The 21,034-nt window shown below is 50.4% G+C and overlaps 1 protein-coding gene across 7 annotated transcripts in view; it reads right to left on the bottom strand.

The window, feature by feature from the left end:
* Positions 1-5,280: 5,280 nt before the first annotated feature.
* The window catches only part of TTC39A (tetratricopeptide repeat domain 39A), a 41,810-nt gene continuing 26,056 nt past the window's right edge, over positions 5,281-21,034 (bottom strand). For 2 of the 7 annotated variants that reach the window (XM_087445961.1, XM_087445962.1), the window contains exons 9-19: positions 20,525-20,633; positions 19,956-20,023; positions 19,820-19,879; positions 18,734-18,895; positions 13,796-13,887; positions 12,191-12,311; positions 9,776-9,887; positions 9,250-9,364; positions 8,017-8,133; positions 7,635-7,719; positions 5,281-7,452 (exon numbers count right to left, since the gene is read on the bottom strand). In XM_087445961.1, the coding sequence (XP_087302087.1) occupies positions 7,006-7,452; positions 7,635-7,719; positions 8,017-8,133; positions 9,250-9,364; positions 9,776-9,887; positions 12,191-12,311; positions 13,796-13,887; positions 18,734-18,895; positions 19,820-19,879; positions 19,956-20,023; positions 20,525-20,633 (1,488 nt within the window). In that variant the 3' untranslated portion in view covers positions 5,281-7,005. The remainder of the gene's footprint in view (positions 7,453-7,634; positions 7,720-8,016; positions 8,134-9,249; positions 9,365-9,775; positions 9,888-12,190; positions 12,312-13,795; positions 13,888-18,733; positions 18,896-19,819; positions 19,880-19,955; positions 20,024-20,524; positions 20,634-21,034) is intronic. The other 5 variants (XM_087445964.1, XM_087445966.1, XM_087445963.1 and 2 more) reach the window with 4 other exon arrangements.

Genomic DNA, 21,034 nt, shown 5'->3' with positions numbered 1-21,034 from the left:
CCATTTCCTGATCCATAAAATTTTTGTTAGTGGCATCAGTGAAATTTTACAGAAGGGGTTTGGATTTATCTGCATGTTTTAATTGTCCACATTGTCCTTGTTTGTATTATCACTCTGAGTAATAGGCATAATCCATCTGATTAATGTTAATGATGATAGACTAAAACCATTTACCATTTCATAAAATTTTTAAGGAAACTTTAAGAGAGATACTAACTTTTCTTTAGATTTTTGTTTCTTGAGAAAAGTTTACTGTCCACTGAAAGATTCAGTCATCTTTGGATGCTTTCCACAGAAAGTTTTTCTCTGCATATGAATGAAGCAGCATTATCAATAAGGTACAGATTGTAGGCATCTAAAAGTGATTCTAATCAAAGGAGGAGCAGCACGTGTTGGCTTTGAACCCCTTCCATAACATCAGTGCTTGTAGGCCCCAGATTTCTTGGCACTGAGAAAACAGTTGAAAAAAGTAACTGAGGGTTTGCCTCAAGAGTCTGGTCATAGTGATGAACTCGGAATACTCGTGAGAAGACTTGGTTGGGTCTGCAAAGGTGATGAGCCTAGCTTTTCTCTGGGGGCCCACAGTTAATCTAGTCATTTAGGATCCAAAAGCAAGTCTTAGGCATTGTGTGAATTGGGAAGCCTGGACTATGCTATCAGAAAGACACTGAAGTTGGCTTCCAGCACTATCCATACTAGAGATGTGGGAATAGGCTACATTCTGCCAATTCCAGAATCAGAGCCAATCTTTCAGCTTTGAAACAGTGCAGAATAATGATCTCTGTTCATGAGAGTAGCTGAACTCAGCAAACATTATAAATTAATAGCTACAATTTTCTAGGGGTGTCCAGTGTGTGGGGAAGGGAAATTGTTTTTCACAAACCACTTGTCCTCATGGCCCTTGCTCACACTGATAATATCTATAATGTTATCTTGACACAAGGAAGAAGAATTCATCAACATTCTTCTTTCTGGTAGTGAGACAGGTGCTACTGTAGTGGGTATTTTCAGATGGGCTGTTATTGTAAGTCCTGTTCTCAGGACTATTTATTTCTTAAGAGTTAATGGTTTTGAAGTAAGAAATCGTATTTATAGGTATAGACTTTGATAAACTGGGTTTCTGATTTACTGTGAAGAGCCAAGAACATGAAATGCCAACTCACATCGACTCTTAGAGCCTGATTATCAATCACCTAGCATATTGAAAGTACTTTTTTCCCTAAGTCTAGTAGCTGGTGAAGGGACGATACGGTATTTTTATCAGCAGTTCACAGGCAGCAGAAGCAATTGGTGCTGGAGGCCTTTGGCATGGCACCAGCCTCTGAACGAACTTCCGTGTTTAACCCTATATAATCCATTCTTCACACAGCAGCTAAAATAATTTTGAGTAAATTGGATGATATCATTCCCTGCTGAGAACTTTAATAGCTTCCCATTATGCTGAAAATAAAATCCAAACTTCTTAAGGGAGATAATTGGCTTTCTGCCTCTTTTCATAGTACTCTACATTCTAGCCTCCTAGACTTTCTTTTTGTGCCTCCTGAAATGCCCAGCTCTTTCCTGTCTGTCTTTTGGGACTATAGTTTCTGCCCTGTAGTTCACTTCCCCAGATTGTTCAGATGGCTGGCTTCTTATCCTCTGGACCAGACACATCCCCTGTTTATTTACTCCATGGCTCTGAATCTTTGTTTACTTGTATGTCTTCCTTACCAGAATAAACTCCATGAGAGCAGGACAGTTAGATGCTCAACAGATTTATTAAAGGAAGGTAAGGAGAAGGTGGGGAAGAGGAGAGGCTCTAAGGAATCTGAGCATTTCTGACAGAGAGGAAGCCACCATCAAGGAGGTTCCCTTTGGAAAATAGGGATCTTATGATAAAGATTTCTGAGAGCGGCAAGAAGGGCAAAGGCAAAGCTCTTCCTGAGTGGGCAGCTTTGAAGAAAGGACATATAGTGAATACATGTTTTTGTCTGCCCAGTACCCCATCTTCTTTCTTAGTAATTATCCCCAACTGAACATATGACCTAAGTCGGATCAATTATAGTACCTCGCTCCCTTTCTAAGGCAGTGGTTTTCAAACTTCTATGTGCATCAGATCCACCTGGAGAGCTTATTAAAATTCAGATTGCTCAGCCTCACCGCTACAGTCTGGGTGGGGTCTGATAATTTGCATTCCTAACAAATTCCTTGATGATCTGATGCTGATCTGGGGAACCGCTGGTCTAAGGGATGGACATTTGAGCCAAGACAGACTAATCAGAATCCATATCTGGGATTTTTCATACAGGAGGTAGGAAAAGAAGCCCTTTTCTTCTGATCACAGAGCTGTAAGGATGTGAGGTCTGAGCTGCCATGTACCCTTGCCATGCAGAGAAGCCAGTTCAAGAGAATAGCTCTAACACGGGAGCAAAGCCAAGAGGTGGAGAAGCCCTAATTAAGGCACTAAAGCCCTTGATTTGATCATCCCCCAGGCCAAACCCACCACTGCCTTCCCACAATAAAGGGCCAGTAAATTCACCTAATTAATATACTAAGGGATGAGCTATGCTTTCTATTTATCCTCAGCAACCCTGTGAAGCAGTTGGCATTAGCACCATTTTACAGAAGAGTACACTGACTCTCAAAGCAGTGAAGTACTTCCAACTAAATTTGAATCCAGTCTGTGCTTTTATCCACTACCCCATGTAATTAATAGAACTTAAAGCTGGTATTTTCAGTAGATCAGGCTTTTATCTTACTATGAATTTGCTCACAACCTCTCTTCCATAGATAGTTGTCTGAAAGTCAACTCTAGTCCAGGGGAACAGACTTCGGGCCCATGGACCACTTTGACCCACAGATGTGATGTTTGGCCAGCCAGCACTCAAGTGCTTAAACAAAATTCTTTGAGTGCCTTTAGCATGATATGCTTCCCAGTTTGCCAATGTTCCTACCTCTTATTGTCTTATACCAAACCTCTTCTAGCTTGCTACCCCTCAGGCCTCCCTGCAGGCCTGAGCCTCTGCATCTGTTCAGGCTTCACTTCCCATCTCGGGAGTACCTGACTGGAACTCTACCTACCAATCTGGGGATTAGATCATGCCTTTTCCTCCAACAGCCCTGGATGATTTTATGAGCAAATACTGTTGCTTAAAGGTTGCCTTTTTTCTTTTGGCTTTGTCCAACTTAGACCCTATCCCTACCTCATGATGCCAAGTGGCTGGGGGAACCGTGCCACACAGACACATGCTCCATGTGTTCCTAGCCAAGGATTTCTAGTGTTTTGAGTTATTAGCCCGTACCTTTTCCATCCCTAACAGAGGCCCAAGAGTGAATATAAGTTAGATCCAACTTTAAACTGATAATTCTACAGCTTGACCAGCAGTTTAGCAAAGCACCGCCTTTAAGAGTTCAACTGCCTGGCTTCAAATCTTTCTGCTACATAACAGCTGTGTGATCTTAGGCAAGTTATGTAACCTGTGTCTCAGTTTTCTCAACTGTAAAATGGCAGTAACAGTCCCTACTTCATAGGGTGGTTATGAGGACTAGATACATGTAAAGTACTTAGAATAGCAATTGGTAAATAGTGAGCACTTAATATTAGCTATTATTCTTCCACCCAGAGCATACGGTGTCTGGTGTTCTGAAGTGTTTGTTAATCATATGAAGAAAAACAATCCAGTCCAGTCATTTGTGAGGTGTTAGCTGTGATGTGTCTGATGATCAACTTTTAGAAGTCCATAGCGATCTTCAGTAATTGTATGTCTTCTCAAAGGAAGGGCTCTATTACATTTCGTCGCTTAACAGTTGACTTATACAGTAGAAGCAATTCATAGATTGCCCATTTAGAAATGGATTTTTCAAGCCCCTAAACGTGGCTCCTTGTTTGTGGACTTAACCTGTTGGGCAGTAATGAACTTTGCATAGATTTCAAAGTTGCTGTGCTAACCCAAACAGAAAGGCACCTTCCACCCTTGGAACGCTGCATCTGAGGGCAGGGATGTGAAGTTTTTATTTGCTGCTTGGTTTTTGGAATCCAGGCACCTTTCATTTATTATTGAATTAATGTGATGTGGTAAGGACATAAGGAAACAGTTGTTGAAAAGGCACACTGTTAGGCTTTAAATTTGAAGCAAACAAGAAGACTGTTGTCCACCCCATCATCTTAGAAGTACACTTGGGAGTAACTCGGGAGAAACATGTCTTTGGATTTTATTCCCTTGTTGAATGATTCTAGCATTCAGCAGGCTGCGGCTTTCGGAAAACCTGGCGCCATTCTTCAGTTGCTGGGAATCTCCCACCTGGACCTCAGCCAACTCTTGGATTGGCGTTGGCCTTTTAGGGTCCTGGTTTTGTGGTCAGGTCATAGCTTTTTGCTGTGAATGACGATAGCTGTCTTGGAAAAACTCCCATTCTGACTTGAGAGATAAGGAATAGGGCATCCTGCCAACACGTGGGAGAGCTGATAGGGACCAGCACACTGCTGGAAGCCGGCATGCCAGTCCAAGGGCCTGCTACCAGCGAGAGGCAGACGCAGACTTTCTGTTTCCAGGGGCCTGTTCAGATCATGTTACACAGTTGCTACTTCCTAACAACTGAGTTCCTCTGTGGGGCACAGGATTTAGACTTTTCCCAAATGAGGAGTATTTGCTCTCCAGGTCTCCTGGGCTACTGTAGAGGCCCCTAATTGAGGAAGCCTATCATTTCCACTTGAGTTGCTTGGGGATATAGGGCTTTGGCAAAAGGTAGGGGTGGTATATATCTGTTGCCTCATTTTGGAGATGAAAACTGAGAAACAGATTCTAACTTGACCGAAGTTAGATTCAGAACTGTTGACAGCAAGAAAGAGCCTTAATCTAGTCCAAATTACTAATTTTTAGAGGGTCCATGACTTTTCCAAGGTCACTCCAAAAATCAGTAGCAAAGCAGGGACTAGAATTCAGGTCTCCTTATTTCCAGGCCAAAACTCTCCACCTGATCAGCTGCCTCTCTCGGGGCAGATGTGCTGGAAAGGTCTGCCCTATTAGAGAGAAGCAACGACCAAAAATTGTTCACAGAAGACACAATGAGAAGCCCGTGACAGAATTTTCACCTTCAAAAGCCTCTGCACAAGGATATGGTATCAGACACCCAAAGTTTCCACCCTCCTTCACATCCATGTTTTTGATAGACTATCTCAAGCTGCAGGTGGGATCAAGGAGGCAAAACCCACGGATTTCTCTTATCAGCCAGACTGCAGCCAAGGTAAAGGTGACTAGGCTAATTAATGAAGCCCAGCAGGAAATTAGCAACAACAAACACTGACAAGGAAACCACCCTGGCATAAAATTTTAAAAATAAAAGCAAAAACACATACAATGAATAAAAGGTTTTTTGAACTGCAATTTTGCAAATTATATCTTTGGTATCCTGTGACCAGGGCTGCTTTGACACAGCAGTAGGAAGCTTCTAATATGGAGGAGCCACAAAAGGCCCCCCTCATTCAGCAGGCTGGCTCCAGTTCACCCCATTCACCCTGCCCTGCCCAACAACCTAGGAGCAGGCTGGTCTTCCAGCATCCAGGCTTTGGTAGAGAGAGAGCTTGCAAAGGGCTCACTCTCTATGGAGAGCATTCTCTCGTCTGGTTCTAACAAAATGAGAAATTTTTTTGTCATAGCATTTCTGCTTTGACAGTACTCAGTGCAAAAGTAAGGGTTAGATGCGAGTTTTCTGCTTTTTTTCCTACTGAGAATATGCGTTACCTAAAACCCATGACTTCATTCAGTATCAGTCACAGGAGGCTGGTTAACTGTATATTAATAGATTAACCCACCCAGCCCCTGGCAAATGTTCAGAAGAGTTTGCTAAATACAGCAATGCTGGAAGACTGGGAAAGCTGTCTGTGGTTCTTCCCTTACAGAAATTGCATTCATGTAGATGAGGAGTCATATTTTCATAGATGAATCTTTTTACTGTGTACAATTTTCCTCCAGGGAAACAGTTAAATTGAAGTATGCTGTCATTAGATCGTGAATGGTGGAAATTGGTGGTGGTCACTGAACTTGAGTTCTCACTTGAACAGTCCCAGAGGCTGCAAATTCAGATACTTTTAGGGGCCAGAAAGGTAGGGTGTGTTTGAAGCAGCCTCTACTCTGCTGCAACTGATTGTTGGCTCATGGGAATAAGGCCCAATGTTGCCAGATCATTTTTTTTAAGTAAGAGGCCAGAAACCATATTTATTTGTGAAATCTCCCAATTTTTAAATGTTAATAACTTATTCTAAAAATTTTAAAACATCATGTTGTCTAAATAAAACATACATGGGCCATATGGCTTCTGCTCCAGACTTTCTGCCCTGCCCAGGAATTCAAGCAACACATATTTTACGGAAATAGATGTTGCATGATCTCTTAAGTGTGTGAGTTTTATTACTTAAATATTTCTTTTATCTTAACTGAAAAATCTAAGACACATACAACAAGCCAAGAATAACTATTCTACTTCTAAGAAAAATGCTGCCAGTAAATAAATGTACCTCAGACTGAAGTACAGAAGATTTTTACGTTTCATAAATTACTCCCAGTGGTCCAGTTTGGCATACAGTGAAACCTCCCCACCCCGAACTTCTTGACTTTGGCATAGAAAGGGCCCCTTCCATCAGGCCTGGGCATCCCCATTCCTTACCGGTGGAGACTGATTTTTCTACAGATGGACTCAAATGAAAATTATCTCACTAAAAAGACATGTTTGATTTTCTTAAATTGGAAAGTTACAAAGGGAGTGACAATGAAGTGCAAGAAGTAAAGTAGTGGGTGTCTGTGTGCGACCTCTATGCCGGACCCCAAAAGCCTCAACGCCTGAGGTGCAGACCCTCCTGACAGGAAGGGTCCTCTCAGCCCGGAAGCTGAGACCTTGTTGAAGTCTGAACAGCAGTCTGGCCTTTGGCATCATATAGATTTACCTCTAGATCAGTATGGGTTAAAACAAAGATTTACAGGTGGTTGGTTGTTGGTCTTTTTTTTTTCTTAAAAGCAAACTATGATCCCATCAATGTATTTCTAAGGAAAATGTAAACTGTTCATACATTCTGTTAAACATCACAGTGAAAAACAAGTACCCGTATGTGTGATAGGGCAGGCGGAGGGTCCACCTGCTCTGTCCTTGGCAAAGGCCCTTGGTCACACTGGTGACAATGCCAGCTTCGCTGCTGCACGGATACCTATGTCGTGCCATCCCATTGGAGCACCAGTGGACCCCAAAGGCAGGGCAGGGCAGGGCAGGGCAGGGCAGGGGGAAGGGGGCTTTCTGAAATGTTTCCAGGAGCTCTGTCCAGCTGTCTCCGTCTTCCAGCCCGGGAGTGCTGCACCAAACTACAAGGACACTGAGGAGACCATGGATCTGTTGCCATTCTCTAGGGAAGATTTGGCTTGGAGTGTGGCTGCCTGGATTCGAAAATGTGTCCTTGACTCCATGGAGTAATTCTTGTAGTTTTGCCTGGAAGACACCAGAGAATCAGACATATGAAGCTGCTCCAGGAAGTGCTTTTCCTTCCGTCTGCGCTGTGGGAGCCCACCAGCCAAGGAAGGTTTTTATAGGCTTAAATCCCTGTCCCTGTCCAAAGAAAGAGTTGGGCCCTGGCCAATAAGGATTAGCAAAAAGGGTATGTAGCCTCTCACCCAGGTATCATACCCTCTGGAACCACTCTTGGTCCTGTTGGGTCCCCAAGCTTGAGGGAGTCGTTTCAAGTGACAGATCCCTGGGCTGGAAGGCAGGAGACGTGGGTCTTCACACCAGCCCTGCAGCTAGCTTGTGGTATGACCCTGAGTGACTCACTCCCTGCTTCTGGGATTCCAATTCCCTGTTGGTAAATTGAGGAAGAAGCCTCCCTACGCCAGGTGAGAGCTGGGTGCCCAGGGACACGACCCTGGCCTCTGGACTGCCATACTGCCCTTGCCAGCGTCCCCCCCAATGGCTGCCTGGGCTCCTCTGCCCCCAGCCAGCTGGATGAAGCTGAGCTCAGGGGCGGCAAAGGACAGACCAAGGCTACCCAAGCCTTACTTGGCAGTTTCTAAGAGTTTGACAGCCTCTTCGTTTCTGCCTTGCTCCATAAACAGCAGGGCCAGCTCCAGCAGGGCATTTGGGATCAAGTAGTGGTCATATTTAATCTTCTTTTCACTGCAGGAGAGAGGAGGACATGGCTTACGGGCTCAGCCCTCGAGATGTCCTTCAGGCTCCTCCCGAGCCTTCACAAGTGGGAGGATCCAACCCACGCCCTCACTTGAGGTTTCCTGACCTGAATTCCAATTTAGGAAGGTTCCCCCTACCTAACCCCAGAAAGGCTTAGGATCCACAGCAGAGCCTTCCAGTCCTCTGCAGCTGGGGCCCCAGCTCCCTGACAAACCTATGGCTCATGTCGTGTCCTGAGCCTACCCCTGCCTCAATCCCCAAGCCCCTTTGCCAGGTTGAATGGTTTATTAAATTGGGAACTCTCTTGTCTCAAATCTGGCCCCTCTGACCCACCCTCCGTGCTGCCCTGCAGACATCCTTTTAAAACCCAAATCTGCCCTGCCCGGTATCCTTCCTGGCTCTCTTCTGTCTACAGGATAAAGTTCAGCCTTGTAAGCAAAACATCCAGGCCCTTCTCAGTCTAGCCCCCCCTTACTTCATCTGCAACTCTTTCCCTCCATAACTTCACCCAGGCAGAGAAGGACCATTAGTGACCACTGTCACTCTGATCTCAGGTGTCTCTCCTGTGTCCAGGCATTTGCACACGCTGTACCTACTCCACTTAAAACTCCTTCTCCCTTGCTTTCTCTGCTTGATCCACTTCCCAATTTAAATAGCATCCCTGGAAAGCCTTTCCTGGTACCTCACATTAGGCTGAGGCCCCTCCTCAGGGCACCTGCTGTCTTCTCTGCTCTCCTCCAGCACAGCCCTAATTATACCAGATTGGGTTGCCCCGGCTGTCCATCTGCAACATTTGCGCTCCCCGAGGGCAAGGGCAGGGCTGCTGAATTACAAACTCCAGGGGGCACCATTCACAGGAAACTCAGTGTGGATGGACTCCTGTAGCTGGGCAATCTGGTGGCCCTGGGGGACCAGGGCTGAATGATCTGTACCCAGCAAGGGTCCTGGCACAGGGTAGACACTAGTGCACGTGTGGTGAACGGGGGTGGGCTAGGGTCAGGCACTGGAGTGCACGTGAGGGTGGAGAAGCTCTGAAAATTCCACCCAGGAGACCCGGCCCAGCAGCAGGCCATCTGCAGCAGGAGCAGCCACAGAGGCACTTACTTGGCAGGAATGCTCCTGAAACTCTCCTCGGCCTCCTGGACACGGCCCAGATATTTCAGACACAGGCCTTTCAGCAGCTTCACCAAGCACTCATCATCCACTGCATACTCGTTCTCTGGGGACAGGCAGTGAGAGGGGAGACAGGCCTATTCACTTCTGCAGAGGTACTCACAGAGCCCCTACTCTGTGCTGGGCCCTGGGGACACAGAGGGACTCACACATGGTCCCCGTCCTCAGGGAGCTCACATCTGGGAAGGAAAGACGGATACTGAGACGATGACAACACAGTGAGGTCAGGACTGACTGAAGGAAGCCCGGGGGCTGCGGGAGCCCAGAGACCTTGACCCTACCTGGGGACAGGGGACAGCTTCCTGGAGGAGCTGCCACTGGAGCCCAGTCTAGAAAAGCAAAGGATAGTTACTAGGTAGAGAAGTAAGGAAGGACATTTTTGGTAGAGGGAACCTTCAACTGTAAAGGCCTATGGTCTGACCCAGCCTGGCAGGTTCAAGGGCCTGGGGGTAATCACCTGGGCCCTTTTCCAGCATCTCTTCAGCCTTGGTGATAACCTCAAGCATCCCGTCTGTCAGTTCCGGCTGCTTCCCAATCACAGCGTAGCCATTCCAAATGTACATCATTTCCTGAGGGCAGGGGAGCAAGTCAGTCCTAGGTTTCCTCCCCAGTGGGGCCTCAGTTTCCCCATCTGTAAAATGGGCAGCTGAGATCAGAGGATCACTAAAGGCCCTTCGAGCTCTAATCTTCATGACAAGTCTCAACCTAGCCTCTGAAGCTGTGGGCTTGAGAGGATTATGGAGGAGCCTCATGACTTATTTATTACTGAGATCTCACCTTACCCCAGGGAGGAGCTAAGAGGGACCCATATCCTCGCTGTTCTGCTCTAGCTGCGAAGAGTTTTCAGCTACTTTTCTGCTCGTGATTTCCCGGGGCACTATTATGCTCTCTCCCCAACTTTCTGTGTCCAAACTCTTCCCATCCTTTGAGGACCAGGCCATGCCCCACATTCTCCAGGAAGTCCTCCCTGCTCTAGCTGGCAGGGCCTCCTTCTATGTTGGAGGGACCATAATTTACTTAAGCACTTCAGGATTTACAATAGAGCTTAAGAATATGTCATCTCCTCTCCTCTTCCCCTAAAGCCTGGACTTGAGTCACCATGATGAAAACTATGAAACATATCCTGATTCCTTTTTTTGCCTTGACTGCCAGGAAGCTCAGAATATTAAACTAAATTTTCATTCATAGTAATTCTGTTAGCATTCCCTAAACTATCAAACCAGGTAATGGCTGTGAAAGTAACTTGCATACATAAAGTTCTAGAAAGACATTATTGTTATGGTTCTTGTTATTATGTTTTAGGAAGGGAATTGGAGTTTACACCAGTATTTCTCAAATTATTATATGGTCCCAAGTTAGCAAACGTTCCATTTAAAAAAAATGGTTCTGGGGCCGGCCCTGTGGCGTAGCAGTTAAGTGCGCATGCTCCGCTGCTGGCAGCCCGGGTTTGGATCCCGGGTGCGCACCGACACACCGCTTGTCAGGCCATGCTTTGACGGCATCCCACATAAAGTGGAGGAAGATTGGCATGGATGTTAGCTCAGGGCTGATTTTCCTCACAAAAAAAAAAAAAAAAAAGGTTCTGTGGCCCAATAAGTTAGGGAAAAACCACATCTTCAAGCTTGTTGGGGACTCACCATGCAGGTTAACATATAAAGGCTCCAAGAAGGTCTACAGTATATAAACTTTGTTTAGGCCAGTCTTTCCCAAATATATTTAATCACAGAAATCATTTTAGGCATAAATAGCATTTTGCAGATTATAGTTTGGGAAATTCTCCCCTAAATTGTTGGTATAGTTGCTTCCCCTGCTCTTTCTTGCAACATCCCACCCACCCCCATTTTGACAATAATAGCTTTACAGTATATTTTAAACTATAAAATATTTTAAAATTTGTTTAGAGATATTCAGGATATAAGCTATAAATAAATTCTATATAAATATTGAACCTTTCGATTTATAAAGTGTTTAACACATTTTATCAGCTCATACTCATAACTGCTCTAGGAAATGGGCAAGGTATATATTATTCCCACTTTACATTAAGGGAAGGGGGACCCTATCCAAGGTTACACAATTAGTAGATAGTAGAGCCAGGACCAGAGAAAGGTCTCTGAAGCAAGGCCCTTTCTACTTTTCTGGCTGCCTTACTATTTGAATAACAACAAGGACTCTAAGCAAACTGGAACCTTCTCTGACGCCTGCTCAAATCTTGCAGAGGATTAACACTATAACAGTGGTTCAGAATACGGGCTCTGGGACGAGACCATCTGGGTTCAAATTCTGACTCTCTAACTCACTAGCTGTGCAACCTGAACAAGTGATTTTATTTTTCTACTTATCTATTAGGCCTTATTATCCCCATCTGTAAAATGGGGATCCCAGCAGCGCCTACTCAGAGGGTTGCTGTGAGGATCAGATGAGGCAACAGGCAATGGGTGTCAGGAGTCTTGAAGACAGCACGTGCCCAACAGCAACGTCAGCTATTGTTGTTATTATTGCCGTCGTTTCAGAGATGAATACACCCAGTCCCAGGCCTCAGAAAAGCTCAGTCCAGTGAGGGAGGCAGTGTAAACAGTTATAATCATGGGACAAGACTGAAACAGACAGGGTGGGAACACCAACAGCTTGCCTGTCGCCCCACCCCACCCCCAGGAGACCAGCACTTCCTCAGAGGCAAGGCTGGCTCACACTCCTCTGTGTACCTCCCCCCAATCCTAGATGAACTGGGAAATCCTCACCAAGCCCCTGAGGCATGAGGTCTTTCTCTCTCATCCACTGGCCCCCGGGGCCATCGCTGTATCCCTGGCTCTCAGCTGATGCCCACAATCCCAGACTGGAGTGCAGGCCCAGTCAAGACTATCCTACCCACCAGAGCAGGGACTGGCAAGGAGACAGGGTTCGGGGAGAGGTAGCGTCTGGATTTCCGGATGGCAAACTTCTCCGTGGGTAGAGATTTCCCAGCAATCTTGAGTTTCAGGCCTGGCACGGCTCTGCAAGAGATGAGGACAGGGAGAGGGCAAGAAACAGCTAGAGAGGACCGACAGTCCCCAGCCTCTGCCTGGCCCCTCTCTCAGCCTCAGCTTCCCCAGCGGTGTGACGAGTGTTGGACTCACAGCCTGTGGCTGTGGCCTTATTTCACAGGCCCTGTCCCAAGACCTGACCACTTCCTGTGGCTTGGCAAAGGGCTCCTTCACACCAGCTGGCAGAGGGGACAATGTACCCAAACATCCCCAGGCCTCCTACTTGTCTCTCCTCCACTCCCAGGCCCCACTTCTGGAGGGCTCAGAGGAAATCTGACCCCAATTTTAAGGGGGGGACCAACAGCCAGAGAGAGGGCAGGACCTGCCCAAAACCACACAGCTCAAACCCTCAATTAACTCTTGCCACGTGAGCTGTGGCCTCCTCCACTGTTTCCAAAGGCAGAGAAAAGTGTGCATGTAGCCAGGCGAGCCTCTACATCTGGGGCCTCACCCGCCCACTCCATCCCACCCTCCAGTTTCTGCCACAGTCACCAGGTCTGGCTGTGACCCTCAGGCCTGAGCTGTCCAGGCCCAGGAAATAGCTGGACCTAGCTGTGAGGTCCCCCACCAAAAACGTCCCCTGCTTATTCACTCTGGAACCTCTCTGGGCCTCAGTTTTCTCATCTCTAAAATGGAGATGATGATACCTACCTTCACGGGCTTTCTGGAAGTTATATGAGACGGAGAAACAGAGCCAGTCAGTAAATGATCAACACCCTATGGCTGTGACAGAGTGGCTCAGGAAGCTCGGGCTACCTCCGCTTCCAGGTCTGCCAGGCGGGGCCGACCCTCACCACGACCAGGGGAGGGCCTCGGGTCCATCCTCAGCCTGCCAAGGCTGAGCCCTGCTCTCGACTCTTCACAGAAGGCAGATACAGCAGTGCACATAAGAATAAACACAGCCACCATTTAGTGGCTCCAGGCCCTACGCCAGGCTCTTTAAATATATTCTCTATTTGATTATCAAAACAGCCCCGCAAGGTAGAGGTGGTTATTCCCATTTTATAGACGCTGATATTGTCCACGGTGACACAGCTAAGACATAGCAGAGGCTGGATTTAATACTGCTTGCTTGATTCCAATTCGGGCTCTCTACTGCACTTCTCGGAGTGTATCAGGTTAACTCAGCAGAAGGAAGGACCCACTCCTCTCTGGACCTCAGTGTCCACATCTGTCCTACTGACCAGACGACAGAGGCCCAGTGGGAAGGATGTTAACAAGACCACTTTTGCAAAAGAAAACCTCTGACCAGATTCAAAGGGCTCTAGCAAGCAGCAGCAGGAGGTGATGGAAGGAATAACCGGCACATGGGGTGATCCTGGGGGAGGGTCAAGAAGCTCAGGGCCAGGGGAGATGACAAGCCCACCACCTCCCTCCCTGGCGCCCACAGCTCAGGGTGGCTGTGGGCAAAGCCTGGCTGAGGCCTATGACGGGGGTGAAATAGTAGGACCCACCTAAACAACTCCACTTCATCATCCCCGAACGGCTTGTAGTCTTCCTTCCCAAACATGCTGAGGTAGGCGGCCTTCATGTAGATGTAGGTGGCCTGTGCAAGGCAGAGCAAGTCAGATGTGAGCAACCTGCCCTCCAGTCACAGCCCCCAACTGGCACAAATCCCTCATTCAGCCCTCACTATGGCCCAGCAGAGTAGCTAACGTTATCCCCACGCCACAGGGGGGAAACTGAGGGAGAGGAAGCTTAGGGACTTGAGCTGTCAGTGCAATCCAGGACGGGCCCAGGTCAAAGCAGCCACCCTCTCCACTGTGAAGCAGCAGAGAGAAGGACCCAGGCAACCAGGGATGCACAGAGAGTGCTGAGGGTGGGATGGAGACACAGGGCAGGGCAGCAAGGGCTTCTGGGAAAGAATTACTTCAGACTGGAAGGCCAATGAGAAGATTCACAGAGACCCAAGAAAGGACCTTCCAGCAAGGGGAACAGCCTGAGCAAAGCCAGAGAGGGGCAGAGATGTGTATAAGTAAGATAGAAATAGGTAGTATAAAGCACGAGATGCACAAAAGAAAAGCTGTGAGGCCAGAAGAGTGCGCAGGGCCCTGGGTCAGGGCTCCGCTCGGGGTCCCTTGGTGAAACTGCCTTACTGTGTGCCAGGCACTTGACATATATCACCTCACTGGACCCCAGAGACAATGCCAGAAAGGCATCCATACCCCACCTCTGCTTCCTGGGACCGCAGAGCTGCTGGCAGCAGAGCTGGGCGTGACCCTAGGTTTGTGTGCCTTCAAGCCAGGTCCTTGCCCACTGGATCCACAGCCACTCCTGACAGGGAAGGTGTGGCCGTGCAGAGACCCCCTCCCCCAGCCGTGGAGCAGCCCTGAAAGCCACGCCCCTGCGCCATTGGTTCCCGGCGAGGAGCCTGGCTCTGTGCTGCCCTCCAGTGGCCGAGCCTTTCACTACAGCTCTGCCTCCCAGGGCTGCTGCCAAGGAACTAATACCTGCCTGTAGCGGAGAAAGAAGGGAATGGCGGGGAGGAGAGGGAGCTGGACATCCTGGAGTCTGCTCTCTGGAGAAGGCGGAAAGCGGCTTCCACCTGACGGCCCTACCCCTGCTGGAGCCCAGGGCCACGCCCAGTTCCACTCTGCCCTCAGCACTCACTCAGCCTGCGCCTCACAAGAGGAGGAGAAGCTGGTCTTCGCAGGGTGTGGTGGGCAGAATCTCCCCTCCCTGAAACCTTCCCACCACACCTTCATCGCGCTGTCATCCCTGCCTTCTCCCCCTCCCCGCCCTGGCACTGAGTCACCAAGGCCACCTGAGTTTACCTCCTATCTGGCTCCTGAATCCACTGGCCTTGCCCTCTCGCTCCCCTCCATGACTGCACCAGCCTCTACACCGTCTCCCGGCCCCAGGCCACCGGGGATGTCTTCCTCCTGTCCTAGTCCATAAGGCCTCCTAACCCTTCCCCCTGCTCCCACCCCCGCCCCCCTGCAAGCCACTCCCCACACCATCACCACTCTGGTCTTTTTAAGTCAGATCATGTCAGTCCCTCCTCGAAACCGTCTCACGACAGCCCATCGCACTTGGGATAAAATCCAAACTCCCTCTCACGAGGTCACGAGACCCTATTCCGTCCCCCCCAGTTTCTCTCCACTTTCATCTCCTACAGTCTCCCCCTAATTCACATCATTCTAGCCACACTCCTGTTTCTAGAATACATCAAACGCTCTCATCTTCAGCTCCCCCTCCCCGCCCTTTGCCTCCACAGCGCCCTCTGCCTGGAACTCGCTTCACTAAGATATCCGCGTGGCTGCTCCTTCACTTCATTCTGGTGTTTCTCAGGCCTCCCCTGACCACCCTGTACAAAAGAGCCCCTCCCATCACACCCTGCATCCTTACTGGAGCCTGACATTATATTTACTGTACACCTATTGTTTGTGTGTTTCTTGTCTCTCTCCTCACTAGAACATGAGCCTTGAGATGGGGTCTTTGTTTTGTTCACTGTTGTATGTCCTGGCCGAGAACAGGACCTGGCACATGGAGGTGCCCAGTAACTGTGGGAGGGATTTCTAAAGCACAGATATAAGCCACAAGCATCAAGGGCTCCCCCACGGTCAGCCTAAAGCCCAAACAGCCACTCACGGCCCTCCTGACCTGTGGCCCACCTTCTTCCATTTCTTCCCCATCACTCCCTAAACTCACCCCAGGCCTTTGCCCACGCTGTCCCTCTGCCTGGGATGCCACTGTCCCTTTTCTGCCAGGCTCATCCACTGGCTTCCACCAAGAGCCTTCTCCCCTCAGACAGCTCCCCCCACTGAGTCACCAGGAGTTAGGATGAGTGCAGCGACCTAGGGTTGTGAGACCCACGGACATCCAAGTTATCAAGGGACGTTATGGGGCCACACTGATGGAAAGCAGCAGCCACCTCCCCTGATGAAAGTCTCGTCCCCCAGGGTTGTCTGACTATTTGCCCACTGATTCTACACCTATTTTGCTGGATTACTCTACCAGCGTCTGTGCAGTCAGACAGTCCTTGTCCTCAAGAAGGTAACAGTGAGTGGCTTAGAGGGGGAAGGGTCCCTCTGCAGGCCCCCTGCACCCACACACCCTCCTCCCTGGAGACACACCACTCTGGGCGGCAGGCACCCTAGTTTCTGAGGCTTGGCCTCGCTGTTATGTTGGACTGGAGGGTCCTTTCATTTCCTCTACTCAGCCACCCTAATTCCTCCTCCAAGACTCAGCTCAGATGTCTCCTCTTCCAGAAGCCTTCCTTGTCCCTTGGCTAGGCTGCCCAGGGCTGCCTCTGAGCTCCCCTTGGATTCCCTCATTACAGCTCTGAGCACACGTGTCACTACCTCATTTCTGGCCATCTCAAGCTGCAAGTACTGGGGGAAACGCGAAGGCTCCACAGGGACAACAGGGAATAGTCCAGAGAGAGGGAAGGCTGAGGAGAGGGGCCGGCGCATATGGCAATGGCTACAGGCCAAGTCCCTAGAGCTGGAAGTTGGTGGACTCTATGGCGGCCAAGTGCTAGAGATTAGGAATGAATGAGGCCCCAGATTTCAGAGCGCTGCAACCCCCACTTTCACAGGAAACCCTTCTGAGGAAAGTGTAGCAGCGAGAGAGGGGCTGACCTCCCCAAAGTCACACAGCGAGCTGGAGACTGAGCTGACTCAGCCAGACTTCCTGACACCTGGGAGGCCTGGTCCTCCCTCTGCTTCTCACAGCAGCTGTGTGGCCACCCCGGGCCTCTTGCCGTGATGGTGGACCCAGCTTCCTGCCTCACTCCACAGGAAGGCTTCTACGTCACTTTAGCTCAAGAACACAGCCCCAGGCTGTGTTCTTGTTAGGAGTGGGAGATGGTGAGGAACAGCAGAGGGGGTCTCAAGGCAAGCTGGCCTCCTCAGGACTTGAGGAACAGGGGAAAAGCAGAGGCCCCTGAGTCACACAGATGTGTCTGTCACCAACAGCTGTGTGGGCCAGAAAGTCACACACCCTCTTTCAGCCTCAGTGTCCCTCAAGTGCTCGATGGAGGTAATAACTCCCACCTCACTGGGTGTGGCGTGGAGGAAACGGCAAGTGCTGGGCACACAGCTCAGTGGAAGCTGCTCCTCCCCCCGCCCCACCTGCCCCAGACCCAGAGACCTCCTTTCAGTCTGGTCGCCAGCAGGGTTACTGGAAAGGGACTTCCATGCAGAGGTGGTGGAGGGATGAGAAAGAGGGACTAGATGCAGATGACAAATAGTTCTCCCAACATGTGCCAACTCAGATCATTTCTAATGGCTGCCTGGAGTGTAGTGTGGAGAAGGCTTCTAAGGTCATGGTCAGGCTACGGGGAAGAGTACCAGGATTGACTAGCAATGTCTGCTGTGGGCAAGGGATAAGGTCATTGAGACATATGTGCTGTGTATTTGCCAGTACCAGATGAGATGCTCTCTGATGATCTAGATGATTCTAAGACTCGTGGTTCAGAATTCTGTGCTATCATTACCGTGAGGATAACGACTAATGCTCATTTCACCACTTACCATGACATTATAAGTTTTTGTCTATGGTAGGCATCTGTTTTGCTTTCATGGCATCTCTTTAATGCCCACCTCCCCACCAATACTTCTCTTCTGCAGAACCACCCCTCTCCTACTCCCACTCCATGAGGAGTCTTCCCACCCCTCTGTTTCCAGGCAATGACATGCAATCTATGCCAGACCAATGAGACTCCGCTATGGGATTTTGGTCGAAACCAAAGGGAAGATGGGAGTTAGGGGCAGGCAGCCCATGGCCATCCTGCCTGTTACATGGAAAGAACCTGCCGGCATAACAGATGTCATAGAGGAGAGCACAGCCACAGATAGAAAAACCAAGCTCAGATGATTTAATTTGAATTCCTGGATCCAGCCCTACCTTAAGTCAGATGTGCCTAGAATTTTCAGGTACTGAATATGAACCAATGAACCTTTTGTGTTTTAGACCTGCATAGTCCAACACGGTGGCCATCAGCCCCACGGGATTTTTAAAATTTAAATCTGAATTAATTAAAATTAAATAAAATTTAAAACATCCAGTTTCTCAGTTGCCCTAGGCACATTTCAAGCGCTGAGTGTGCACAGGCAGCTGGTGGCTACACCCTGGATGGTGCAGAAATAGAACATTTACACCCTAACAGAAAGTTCTATTAGACAGCACTCACCTAGACAGTGTGAGCCATGTTTCTGTCCTTGTGACTAAAACTCAACTGACACACTGTAGTTCTAAAGTTTCCCTGTTCCTCATGGTCTTTAGTTCCTTCCAACCCTGAGTCCTATTAGAATTTATGGTTCTGTTTCAATTCCAGCTGGGACATCTGTGTTCAGTTTGGGCCAGTTAGACTGGCTGTGTTCTGGGGGCCGTGGCCAGTCTGGGTTGGCCTGGTCTCCCACAGTCCCCGACACATGGTGTCAGCCCACCTTGGACCAGGAGTTCTCCTTGCTGAGCAGGTCGGCGTAGAAGTAGGCCATCTTCCACTGGCCCTTGTAGGTGAAACACCACATCAGCTCCCAGTAGCACATGTGGTGGAACTGCTTCCAGTGCTGCTGGGCCTCGCAGCACTCCTCGAACCGCCGGATGGCCTGTGGGCACCTGCTGGTCAGCCTCCGTGGGCGGCCCCCTGGCCTGCCCCCGCCCACTCTCTGCCCCCTCTGCCCCGCCCAACTCCACAGAGGTCCAGCCTCCTCCAGCGCACAGTGGTCCAGCCCCGCGCCAGGCTCAGGGGGCAGGGGCGCAGCGCTGGGGAGACAGGCGATCTGGCCTCCAGGCCTGGTGCTGCCCCCTAAGGCTTACACGACCTTAGGCCCAGTTACTGCCCCTCTCTCGGACACGAGTCTTTCAGCACAAAATGAAAGGACAGGATTGAGCTATAATGGAGGGATAACAGGCAGTGGAACGTGTTAATATTCAAGTGATATAGTAATGTCTATGCCTCAGACCAAACTCTGAAGGTTCCAGTAGCTCCCGCGAAGGGACCTGGACCTGAGGCATCTGTCCTGGGGCCAGCTGGAGGCACCAGAACTCCACGTTGTAGAGTCCGTCCTGGGCCCTGGCTTAGTGCTAGGGATTCTGCCAGGACCCTGATTCCCCACTCCCTCACCCCTTCGATGGCTCCCGCCCACCTCTGGAGTCTAGACTCCCCAGCAAGGCCGTCAAGGGGCCGGCCTCACCCCTCTGCTCCCTCCCGGCACCACCACTCCATTCACCAGGTTCCGGCCTTTCACCACGCCCGGACAAGCGGGTCTTCCCACCTCTCTGCGTCACCCGGGGATCTCCCTCTCCAGGAAGGCCACGGTCCTACAGCTCCCTGTCAATCCTGCTCACCACAAATGCCACCTCCTCCTCGTCGTCTCCGTCGGAAGTGCCTCTCCCGCCCCTGCTCTCTTGCTGGCTCCCTCTCGGGCCCTCCCTCGTCTGCCCCGTCCCTGAGCATGTCTGTGTGCGTCTTCCTGCTGACCTGGGAGACCCCGAGGGTCTCCAGCACCGGCCCGGACTCCATTACTCACGGCGTCTACATTGCCTTTAATGGCTTCAATCCGCCCAGCGAAGAACAGGAAGATGGCGCCCTGCAAGGACAGGCAGGTGGTCCGCGTGGGTCCACAGGGGCACGGGCTGTGGGGGTCTGGCGGGAGGGGGGCTCACCTTAGGGTATCGCTTCAGGTAGGGCTTCAGGAGCTTCTCTGCCTCCTCGATGTTGACATTCCCGGTGCCTGAAGGAGGTGGGGGGGACAACAACACATGTCACCACCACTGGCTCCTGTGACTTCCCAGCAAGCTACCAGGGGCTTCTCAGGGCCTCCGCCTCCCCCTCTGTGAAATAACTCTTCCGTCTCCAGGGAGATGTGAGGAGTAAATTAGTCAGTGCAGGTACCGGCCCCGGCACACCACAGGGCTCACCAACCAAGAACCCCTGCCCACCAAGGCTGGGCCCAGAACCCCAAGGGCCTGCCTGCAGCGTCCTCACACCCTCTACAAGGTGGCCATGCCCGACCCCATTCCACAGACGAGAAAACTGAGGCTGGACCCGGGTCACACTGTGAGGAAGTGAGTGGTCAGCCCCAGGACAGCTTATGCGGCTCTGTTGTGTCTGTTTTCAGCGCCCACCCCCAGTCCTGGGCGGAGCAGAGTCTGCAGCCCCTCGCCCTCAGACACCTGCCCTTAGAGCCAACCAAACCCCAGAGGCCCCAGTCCTCGCCCCGGGGTGCTCCTACCCAGCACGAAGGTGAGGAAGGTGTGGTAGCACAGCAGCAGCATGACGCAGAGCACGGCGCGGAAGCTGTGTCCCGCTGCGCCCTCCTCCAGCTGCAGCAGCCCGTAGTCCTGGTGAGAGAGGGGACAGGCTGAGGCCAGCAGGGCCTGAGCTCCCCAGGGCCCACCCTGGGACCCAGCCAGGGGCAGGGCCTGGGAGGTCACTGGACAGCTGTGAGGGCAACACTGCTGGAACAGAGGCAAGAGAGCACTGGACTCTGAGTCGGGAACCCTGGAGGCCGGGTCAGCTGCTCCCAGGCTGTGCAACCCTGAGCAAGTGGCTGCCCCTCTCAGTGACTCAGCCGCCTTCCTGGGGGCAGAGGACATTGCTGCCAAGGCCAGGGCAAATGCTTGGGTCTGGGAGTCCCCCGCCTCCTGAACAGTCCCTCCCCCACTGCCCCCTTTATTCACAGGCTCAGCCCCCCACCCCCCGACAGTGGGCGCTGAGGCCCTGAGCAGCCCCAGGTCTGATG

The sequence above is a fragment of the Ceratotherium simum genome, chromosome 22 (genome assembly GCF_057802395.1).
Source record: "Ceratotherium simum simum isolate JZ-2026a chromosome 22, ASM5780239v1, whole genome shotgun sequence".
Taxonomy (NCBI): Eukaryota; Metazoa; Chordata; class Mammalia; order Perissodactyla; family Rhinocerotidae; genus Ceratotherium; species Ceratotherium simum.
This window is presented reverse-complemented; position numbering and strand designations above follow the sequence as displayed.